The 11,475-nt window shown below is 40.9% G+C and overlaps 1 protein-coding gene across 2 annotated transcripts; it reads right to left on the bottom strand.

Annotated features, from left to right (window-relative positions):
• On the bottom strand, positions 1-8,946 carry LOC103474282 (cysteine/serine-rich nuclear protein 3-like). 2 transcript variants are annotated; one of them, XM_008425120.2, is made up of 5 exons: positions 8,531-8,946; positions 6,076-6,249; positions 5,257-5,513; positions 4,875-5,186; positions 1-3,021 (listed from the first exon to the last, which is right to left on the bottom strand). In XM_008425120.2, exons 1-5 carry the CDS (start codon positions 8,586-8,588, stop codon positions 2,113-2,115), a joined length of 1,710 nt encoding a protein of 569 aa, XP_008423342.1. In that variant the 5' UTR covers positions 8,589-8,946; the 3' UTR covers positions 1-2,112. The 2 variants fall into 2 exon arrangements, with proteins under 2 accessions (XP_008423342.1, XP_008423347.1); XM_008425125.2 differs by having other exon boundaries at positions 4,890-5,186.
• Between the last annotated feature and the right edge of the window lie 2,529 nt (positions 8,947-11,475).

Below are 11,475 nucleotides of genomic sequence, written 5' to 3'. Positions count from 1 at the left end.
TCGTTGGAAAACGAGGACACTTTAATGATGGGTTCAAGATATAGTACCTTCCAGAAGTATTTATAACATGATCCCTTTTCATATTTTGTCACCTTTGCACCACAACTTTAATGTACTGTATTTTACTGTGGCTTGATGTGAAGACTTTAGATTCTTTTTCTGAGACAAAATATGAAAAAGTTCAACTTGTGCGAATACTTTCGCAAAGCACTGCGAAGTTCTCAACAGGGTCATTGACTGGTGTGTGTCTTTACAATAAAGGTGTGTTTTTCACCCGCAACAGATGTTTTAATCGTACAGAACGCGCACACCGAGGAACATCTCCAGTAAACCAAACACATGCGATACAGAGAAGCACTGCACAAACATTGGCAGCAACAGTAGCACAACAGAAAATACCGAACCAATACAAGCACCTCAAAATCCGGTTTCCGATTCGTCACAGATGCCGACACAACCGGGAAAACATGCAGCAAACACGTCGAAAACGGAGCCCGAACGGCAAACTATAGAGTGCAAATACAAAGTAGCAGACCTAACCACTGTGTTATTGTTTTATTCTCCGTGTTTGTCATATTACACAATCTTAAATGGGTTTGAGGACAACCTAGACTGACTCAACTCCTGGTGCATTCTGGGTCGAAATGAATGCATTCTGGGTCCCTCAAAGTGCACTTATCAACAATACGGCAAACGTCTGTAGGTACTGAGCTGTGAAAAAGGCTTTGCTACTTTACCGTTTTTATCGGTTTTGTTTTTTGTTTTAATTTTGTCAAACTTGCATGTCTTAGATCAGTGATGTCCAAATCTTTGACAAACCAGGTGATATTTTTAGCGTGTCAAAATTCATTAAATCTAAAATGCAAAATATAGTTAGATTTTTTTGGGGGGGTTGTTTGTTTTTACAAAACTTGTATGACTTTAAAGATCCAAAACGTAATAAGGCTTCCGACTGTTGTCTTTTTGAAAGAAAAAAAGCAATTTTCCCAATTGTTTTGTGTCGTAAATCATTTTTACCGTTGTTGTCACGGGCCGAACAAAATCACTTCAAGGGTCAAAAATGGCCCCGGGCCCACACTTTGGACATTCCTGTCTTAGACCATCCAAGAAATATTGATATCAGATATCCTGAGTAAGTACAAAATGCAGCCTGTTTCATAATAGGTATGTTAGATATTAAGTCATAACCTTAAGATCTAATCACAGAATAAATACTTTAATACGTTTTTAAATATCTTCTATTGTCATTTTTGTTGTTACCACAAAAGAGTATAATTAAATGTTCATATGTCCAGTCTCTGCTGCAGTATCCAGAAGTTCTGTGACTGCCTGAATAAATTAGCTGCATTTTCATTAACTATAAATTGTGCAATTTGAATATACAAAAATAGAATGTATTTAATGGAAAAACGGAAATTTCGGAAACCCCCCCAACTGTTTTTGAAAAAAAGTTTTTGCGCTGTGGTTTTTCGGCCGTATGGAAATAAATGTATTTTTCAAAACTGCAGCAGAAACACTTTTTTTCTAATCACACGAGTCACTTGAGCACCAACCGGATGTTACTACTGGCAGAAACCATGAAGAAAATGACAGGAAGTGTTAGGAGGAGGATGATTTGAGTTAGTTTTTTTTCAGACAGCCCATCTGGCGCCATAGCTGAATTATGCATTTACCTCATGGAGTTGTCACTGCCATGACGTATTGCGTAAACAAGCTTATTTACATGTGGTTTTCATTTAATTTCTTGTTTAATGAAAACACGGCCAATGTGTTTGTGAAGTTTGTCTTTTTGACATCAGCAAAATGGAGACAAAGATTTGCGAACCTTTGTAATGGAAACGCAGCTTGTGCCGATGTGTTTTGGAGTAATTTTGGTAACGAAGTTTAAGAGTGATTAGTGACTCATGGGACAGTTTCTTTCTATGACGTCATCATTGAGAACTGCATTTTATATTTACTCAGGATTGATACTAATTAGTTTGATTTTGAAGCGTGTACGTGCGACAAAAAAAAAAAGAAGTAAAAATTGAACAAAATCTGTAAGGGAGTGGGTGGGACATGTTTTCACTTCCTTTCTAAAGAACGCCAACAATCTATGTCGGTCCTTCCTCATCAGGCGTTCTCTGAGGCCGTTGTGTGGCTGACGTCTCCACACATCGTCTCTCGCTCTGCCTGTGAGTCAGCGCAGTCTGGGTTTTTGCGGAGGCCAGGACCGAGCTTGGAGAAACGCTTCTGCGGCTCGGCTCCCATTTCGGACTCCAGCGCGGATTCGACCGAGGGGAGCATGGGTGCGGCAGCGTTCAGGGTGTCGCCGAGGAAGGCTGGCGTTTCGCTCGCCAAGCCTTCCAGTTGGTAGGGCTGCAAGGAGGGGCCGCCGTGGAACGGGCCGCTGAGGCCGAGGGGGCTGTTGGTGTAACTCAGAACAGAGGGGAGGGGGACGGAGTACAAGGGAGGATTCAGTCCGTGCAACGAACAGTCCCAGTCTTCCTCCTCGTCCTCTTCTTCATCATCTTCCTCATCCTCTTCGTCGTCCTCCTCCTCCTCTTCGTCCTCGTCGTCTTCCTCTGCGTCCTCTGGGTCGAGAGTTTCTAGACTGTGCGTGCTGCAGTCCGACAGCCCGCTGCAGACGCTGCTGCCGTCCTCGTCGTAAGCCTCGTCCTCTTCCTCTTCATCGTCATCTTCGTCCTCCTCTTCCTCCTCCTCGTCCTCGTCCTCGTCCAGATGCGAGTCGGAGTCACCCGTGCTCTGGAGATGCATGATGGGATTGTTCATCTTCAGAGACTGAGGGCTGTGCTGCTGCTGCTGCTGGATCAAGGTGGTGTTGCCGTGGTAACCGTTGCCACTGGTTACAAGCTGCTGCTCCGTCTGCTGGTACTGCTCCTCGCGGCTCTTCTCCAGCTCCAGCTTCATGATGGTGTGCAGGAAGTGGGTGCGCACGCGGACCGGGTTGAACTCCAGCCGCCCGGCGCTGTTGCTGCAGCCGTCCTTGGTGCAGCCGCAGGGGAAGGACATGCGGTCCACCTGGAGTGGGGAGGGCAAGCATCACACACAGGAGAGGCAGCTGCCAATCAGAGCCAGTCATGAGTCAGGGAGAAGTTCAGAATCTGCTGCGGATGATTTGGAACCACATCTGCAGCGCTACTGGAAAATGCACGTATGATGCGCCCATCCTGTATTGTTTAATGGATACACCCAGCCATGAAAAAATAGAATAAAAAAAAATACTAACTACCCTCAGGGGTCTGCACTAAGATTTGGAAATTTGAAAAATATGAGAAAAAAAGTACATTTATTTGCTATTTTGCACATACTCGTCATTTGTCATCTGTTCCAGAAGCAAAACACCTTTAGAGATTATAACTTTTTTTGCTTTTGTATGATTGGGATCAATATAGCATCATCTACTCTCTTCTATTTAGACTATTTAGGCATTATGCTTTACTATGATAGTGATTCATTTTACGGTAAACAAAAGGACTAAAAGAGGACCATGTATAAGTCTTGGTTTATAAATCTGCCTGATTTGTCCAATGTTTTAGATTTGTGGCGATTCTGAAGGAAATTTTGAAGGAAAGGATCATTTTAATCCTTTTTAAACAGAAAAAAACCGTAACGTGCTTTGAGTGATTTTTATTCAGTTGACACTTGATTTTGTAGGACAATTTTTTAATCATCTACATAAAGTCTGTTCCACAAATCTCTGTTGTGACCTTGGTGACCTTTAAGATGATAACTGAAAGTCCTATAAATGCTTTAAAAATCCTCTTCAAGCTGAGCTTCAAAAGATCTCTGTTTTAATTATCCATTTCAAGTTTAATCAGTATTTTAGATATGTAACTCCATGTGACTAAAACTTGTCCAGACTCTTGAAAAAAAACTCAGAAATAACTCTTTTGCAATTAAGGGAAGCTTTGAAGCAGATGCTAATATTAGCATCCTAACTGTGAGCGGTTAGCTTATCACCACCGAGTTTAAATCTTTTAGGTCACTCATTTTATTTTCTGACAAGAATCCAAAATATTGCTGCAAAAATTACATAAAAGTAGCAGAGAAAGTAGTAGTGTCTGAAGAGCAATGTGAATTTACCACAGCATTCACTCAAATACTACTTCCTTACTTACTTCAAAATAAGAGTCTCAAATACAGTGTGATAATTTGTCTTGCTAACACCTGTGCACTTATTACAAGACACAACCTTGAAATCATAAAAGGTAAAGTTCAGTTTGTAACAAGAATTGTTAGTTTCCAACTAGAAATACATTGTTTTATCGAGTCCCTCGGAACACAATGCTAACAAAATAATCTTAAAGGCAGATAAGAAGTAGTTTAGTTTGTATTTAGAAAAAAAAGTATTGTCATTGCAGTTATAATGAAAACATGACATACAAAAGTCCTTGACTTAATAAACATTGATCACTTAAACCAAATTTTGCCTTAGCATCTATGAAACATTTAAGCTAATCTTTGTTTAAATGTATTTTCATTCTGTAGTTGTTCACTGGGACTTTCCAGTTACGACAATTTATTATTCATGAATCCCTTATTTATTGAAAATTTAAAAAAGTGGATACTTAGTTTTCCTAAAAGTATTGTTCAAATTTTATCCATATCTGTTTTTGTCAACTCAAATATTTTATGTCGCTACATCCCCTACTGGCCAATCTGCCTGAAAGTGTTGGGCATCTTTAATTAATCCCTTGCATAACTTTTTTTCTCCCAACTTGTAAATAACAGATCCATAGGTAATTGCATCGTGATTAATCCTAGTGAAGAACAAATAAATCCTCCTGATACTAAGAAGTCATTTTATATTTGATGTGTTTTCGTACACAGACAGACAATTACAAAACTTTAGTATTATAGATGTGCCTCACCACATTTCCATTTACCTGGCACTTAATGCCGGCCAGGCTGCAAGCACAGGTCTCTGGGTCGCATATCCCCCGGCAGCGACACCCACACTCCTCTCTAGACATCCTCAGGGCGCGCAGCTCGTGCTTCTCCTCCACATCGATGCGGCGGACCCCAGAGGCACGGAGGAGCGCGCGCCGCCTCCTGGTGGTGAGGGGCTGGAGGAAGAAGTAGTCGTCCACCTCCGTGTTGTCCACGTCCAGGTCGTCCTCCGAGATGTCGTCAAGCGTCAGTGTATCGGCTTCCATGGAGGACACCGTGCCGTTCTTGGTTAGCTGAAGAGACAGAACCAAGAATGTTACACGTATTTAAACTCGAAACCTTGCGATGGGTTGCTCCACCGACTTTGAGTTTGATGGCGTTGAGTTTCTCCTCTTTGAGATGATCCCTCAGCATGTTCCGATGGCTCCGTTTCTGCTCCATGGCAAACTCCCTGAGGGTGAAGCGCTTCACCCCGCTGTGACGAGGCGACATCCCCAGGGTGCTGCCACCCTGCGTCGGCACGCTGGTGAAGCCCTGGCGCCGGCTGAAATAGTACACGGTGACGCTCTCAAAGTGCACATTACGTCCCCGCAGTCGCTTTGACTGCCTCTGGATAGAGGCTAACGGTGAGACATAGAAGAGGGAGACACAAGCCAATGATAAAACTGAAGCAGTGTAGGAGACACAAAACATGTTTGTAAAGGGTATTTCACATACATGCGCTACATATTGTATCTATAGTGTCTGTGTATAGATAGCGTATAGATAGATATTCTCCTTTTGTCCCTAATGAATCTTACTGTGGTCTACTAAAGTCCCAAAGTGTTTGAAACTGCTTCTTAACCTTTCTTTTCAAATGGCTTGTGTGACGAAAACAGCAAAAAGCAGAAAATCTTTAATAGGAGAAATACTAAAACATTTTCTATGAAGCCATGGATGAAGCTTAAAATACTTTGAATGATATGCCAGACAAATTACCAAATGAACAAAGTTTGTTGGCACAAAGCAAGGTAGCATTTCCCCCCTTAACAGTATTGTACAGATGTACTGCAGCATTAAAGCTCATTAGGCCCGCAGCTAAGCGCTGTGAAGGGCTATTGTAATTCTCTTTGCCTCCTGAATTCTGAAAACCATTACCAATCAGGTTAATAAAACAAGAAAGGTTTGTTGGTGAGATCTTACGATCTAGAATCCCGGAGGGGACAGAATTATTAAGACTATCGCTGCTGTTGCCGCTGTCGCTGCAGGAAACCTCGTCATCTTCTGAGCCCTGCAGAGACAAATAAGAGGACGGTTCCTCTTCAAGCTTTCTCTTCAGGATCCCGCTCATCCTGCAGCAGGTCCCGCTGGTCACACCTGTGCCACAGACACATCGACATAAAGCAGATTGAGGAAACTTCACCACTTTTTTCAAAAACTGATTTAGCCTTTTAATTTGTTGAAAGCTTTCAGACAGAATACTGGAATAATTTGGTTTATCCTTTAGCTTAAATTGAAGCATATTTTTTTGCAAACAACAAGCTACCCATCTAGCTAGCATGTTGCTCGCAAATGGTAGCAAACCAACTTTGTGTCCTTTTGTTCAATTGTTTTGTTTGTTTGTTTTAGTCCACAACTTTATATATTCATCTTTGTCACAAGGCAGCTTTTTTGAGACACAAAAATCCACCAACTCAGTGTTAACAAAAGGTAGCAATAGGCTAGCAAATGTAGCATAGTGTTAGCTGTGAAAAGAGACAGTTATAAAGCTACAAAAGAGCTTAATGTGGTTACAAATGCTGAATATTTGACAACATTATTTTCAAAAAGCATACAATTTGTTGCTTTGGACAATAAAAACTCTAAATTTTGCTTTGTTTAGTCTAGTTAATAAATTTGACTAGAACCCTCACCCTACAATGTAGCTACCACGCTCTGAGAGTTGCAGCTCTAACATGTTTATTTGTTCAGCATCCTCGGTTGCTGAACAATTTGCTCAGCATTTAAAGGCATATTTGTTTGACCTGTAGCATCGTTATTGGCATGTTTTGCTAATAGTAGTTAGCCTGTTAACCCAGCACAACGACTTCCTGGCCTTCTGACTCGCATTTGAAGTATTTCGACATTTCAAAATTAAGGAAAAGGAAATGCACCATAATCCAGTCTAAATAAAACACCTTTTTGTTTTCCTGTTGTATAACTGTGAATTCAAACCCGTAGTGACATATAGATGTGCCATGTGATGCTTCTGCATCTAAATTTTGGAGTTTCCAAAACATATACAAACTTTGTCTTAACTACCAGCCCAACAAAAGTAATTAGCAAGGTAAATGTTCTGAATTAAGCATGACAGAATGATGTCCATACAGCGCCTGCGAATATATTCATAACCCTTTCAACTTTTTTCCAGATTTTGTTGTGGGAAAGTTCGGATAATTGCAGAGAAAGTATATTTGTATTCATTTCCCCATGGTTATTATTTTTGTCAGAACCGACCTCAAAAATTCAAGTCAAGTCTTGTAACATGTTCTTCTAACACCTTTCCAAGTTTTAAAGACTGACATTTAATTGCTGATTCTCTTTTTGATGCAGGATCCACACACCATGTTGCAGCCACTACCTTGTTTCACTGTAGGGATGTTGTGCTTAAGGTAATATGTAACGTTTTGACTTTACTTTTAAGGCAGCCAACACAGATTTATACCAGAAAAGTGATCAGAGAAATAATGGCCATCACATTTGCATTCTAAAAACTATTTCTCTTATTTCCCCACCTCACTATCCACAAATGAACCAGAATAGTACTGAAAACTAGCTCTTCTACTTCAATTTAACATTCTACTTTCTGTTGGTCTATCACTTAAAATCTCAGTGAAATATGTTGAAGTTACGGAAGAACAGAGTTTATTCATGTACTGACTATATAAATGGATCTTCCACTAATAGACGTTGAGTGTTCTTGGGTGACCTTGCCTTTTTGTGATGCCTTGCAAATAGAAAACAAGTCATGTCAAAGATGAAATGATCTTGTCTAGATTTGGGCAAACCAGATGTCATCCTATTCTATGTTGATGAGCAATGAAACAGCAGTTCTAGATACAATTAGTTGTTGTGGCCTCTTTAGGGGAACCCTTGTCAACTTTTTGTTTGTTTTTATTTCCAATCAGAAGAAGTTATTCAGCAGAGACATTGGGCTGGTTGAGGATTACATCACATGCAGCAGGGCTGAATGATGAGCCAAGGTTTTCCTCTTGGACCGGCTTTGTCTCGCCTCCTACAGTGTTATACAATTTTCTTTATCAGTGCAAAAGTCCCCGCGATTCTCGTTTTCCGTTTCGGCACAAGAAAACGAAAGGGCACGATGGTGTTGTAGATAAATCGGCAATCAGTGTTGTATGCTTAAAACCTTCCATCCCCATCCATGCGCCGGTTTTATCCCCCAAATCCTTCGTTGAGCGAGCGAGCGAGCGAGCGCCGTTACTTTCTAATGCCCGCATGCACGCACAGCCTCCCACTCCCCATTCATGTCCTCATCCCAAACACTGACATGAGATTTTCCTCATTGACAAATGGAAGTCAGTGCCACCATGTGACGTAAGAGAACCTCCCGGAGGCCGAGATGGTCCGGCTCCCCGCTGCTCTGACCGTCTTCACTGACCTGTTTCCGTCTCTTGCTTCTGGTTTCCCGGAGGTCCTCCTGACTCTCTCCTCTGCATCACGCAATGTTCAGCAGCGGCGGCCAGAATTTCCCATGTGCCGTGACGATGCAGTGAGCGCTGCCATGATGCGTGCTCTTCCTTATTTCTCTCTTTTCCAGCAGCACCTCGCACTATTGTGCCGCCTCCGTTTCTGTCTTATGCCTGCTCCCGCTGCACCCTCATTCTGTGCTGGCGCTGTCAGCTCCCTCGCCGTCTGATTCTCTCCTGCTCCGCAACCCCTCCTTCCCCTCTTCCTCTCCCTCGCTCCTCACAAAGACTTGTTAGCTCGCTGCCGCTGGAAGCGCTCGAGCCTGACAGAGGTGAAGCAAGCTCGCCGAGATCGTACAATGAAGGAGTGCACGCGCAAGAGTCTGTGTATGCTCAGTGAGGCAAGGAGGGAAAATAAGAGAAATAGTTTTTAGAATGCAAATGCGATGGGCTTTATTTGTCCGATCACTCTTCTTGTTGCGTTGAATCTCAAATCAATGGCAAGAACCAAAAAAATAAGAGGAAACGGGTTATGTCTAGTGATGCACCGATCCACTTTTTTCATTTCCGATACGATATCTCAGGTTTAGTGTCGGCCAGTATCACATCAGATTCAGAAAAGCAATGCTGAATATTGCCGATACAGATATTAATATTGGATCGGTGCATCTCTAGCCGTATCTGGAGAAACTCAATCATGTTGCTTTGGCCAGAAAAATATCCAGAATCCAGCATTACTAAAGAAGTAGAAGGAAAATCTGACAAAAAAGACTATTTAATTTCATATATTCTATATATTTTTTCTTTTCTCATCAGATTTTTCTGTCAGGCCAAAAGTTTGAGTCGCACTCATTACATGACTAGTCGGTTGAGGTTACCTGGCTTGCTAGCTAGTTAACTAGCTAAGTTTTTTTGTGTCTATCAAAGGTGCAAATTTATCAGCAATGAACTGGACAAAGTTTGCACAATTCTGTAGAGATAAAGATCTTAAATTTTATCTATAATGTCTTAAAATGTTTTACATTTGAAATGGTGAACCTACAGAAACCCGGATCAAATCTGTTGGACTTTTTCACTTATTATTTTTTCATTCCTTTGGTTTTGTTAATGCAAATAGTATAAAATGTGAATATATTTTTTTTATTTCTTGCAGCCTTTTATCTCTTTAACAGGCATTTAATGAACTGTTTTTAAAAAAATATGACTATTGTGTACATTGGGAAAAAATATCAATATATTTATTATTATGATTTTGAGGATCAAAATATTTTTTTTTTCTCCACAGTTGAAACACAAAGCAAGGAAACCACAGAGGGTTAATTAATATATCAAATTATAGCAAACTAAGTGATTACTGTTTTAATAGGAGGTGATTACGACTATAGTTGCAATAAGTTGTAGCTTTTTTTTTAGAGATTGGAAAGTATCCCACAGCATGATACCTACAACGCCATATTTCACCATCAGAGTAAAACATTTTTTTTAAATCTGTGACCTTTTCCTTACTTTCCAGAATTGATCTCTATTTTGCGTTTGTGTTTACAACAGATTAATTGTCCAATCTGAAGTCAATGTAAACGCTGTGACTAACATCCACGTAGTCAACAATGTCAACAAAAATGATATGATTAGCCGCTCAGCCCCCACACATATTGTTGCCATAGCGATGCCGGACCCGGAATGTTATGTCCTCTCATTAAAGTGGCGCAGCCTTGAGTTTGTGTGCTGTGAACACGCCGTTTCTTTTTCTGTTTGCATTTAAGCGAAGTGCAGACTCTGAGGAAATGGTTTTACAAATATAGTTTTACAACCTTATTTAAAAAAAGATTTAAAAAATATGGACATATTTTGATTTTAAATAAAGCCCAGAAATAAGGGTATCCATTTTAAAATGAAAATGAGCAAATTAGGTCTTGTTGAGGAGATGAAACTGTTCTTTTTATGTTGCGTCTGCGTGTTGAGACGAGTATAAAATATAAATGATATATCAAATTCATTCAGAGTCCAACAGTTTTTTCGGTGTGAACGGCTGAATCCTGTCGGGTTTGGTCTCTGGATTGTCCTGCTCGTCTCCGGCACCGATGTGCAGGGGAGACGGAGCGATCCTTCCAATCAGCTTCCATGGCAACGAGCCATGGGGGGAGGGGCATCCGGGGGGGCTAGATGGAGGAGGGAGGCAGCTAAAGGAGTCTGAGGGAGGAGGGGGCTGTGATGTGGCTCTAACATGAAGGTTTGGTGCTTTTTTTTTTTTTTTTGTAATAAGAAGCTATTGTAGTAAATACAGCACCTGACAAAATGTTTGCAATGTTATTCACTGGGAATTCTGATAGATCAACAGATTGTGTATAAGGACGCAGTAATTTCTTCTTCTTTTATCTTTTTTACAAATAAGAACATTAAAAGTGCGTCAGCATCTAAACTAAGTATGTCCTTCACAGATCTATGGAGATGGACGAAGACGAGGCCGACCGTCTAACCTGACAGACTCTGGAGGAGCTGCAGAGATCCACGCCTCAGGTAGGAGAATCTGTTGCCAGGAAACTTAAATGTGGCGATTGGTATAAAAGAGAGAACATGGAAGAAGATGCTCTGGTCAGTTGAGATGAAACTAGGGACAATGTGCCTCGTTTTGAACTTTGACTTTTTTAGAAAACAACCCCCAAATCGTTCAAAAGGTTTTACTTTTAAACTGGTTTTCACATTTTGTCATTGATAAAACCTTTCAACTCAATCAGTAGATGTGCAACGATGCGTTTTTGTGCAGGAAATGGATTCTTCTAATGAACATGAGCTCTTTCAATTCCCCCCCTCCATCCAAATGTTATTTTTTGTCACCTCATCAGCGTCCATAAAATGTAGTAATGAATGAATTATGTAAGAAATTGGTGGGAGAAGTGGCCAGACACAAACCTGAAAT

This window comes from Poecilia reticulata, linkage group LG2, assembly GCF_000633615.1.
Source record: "Poecilia reticulata strain Guanapo linkage group LG2, Guppy_female_1.0+MT, whole genome shotgun sequence".
Classification (NCBI taxonomy): Eukaryota; Metazoa; Chordata; class Actinopteri; order Cyprinodontiformes; family Poeciliidae; genus Poecilia; species Poecilia reticulata.
This window is presented reverse-complemented; position numbering and strand designations above follow the sequence as displayed.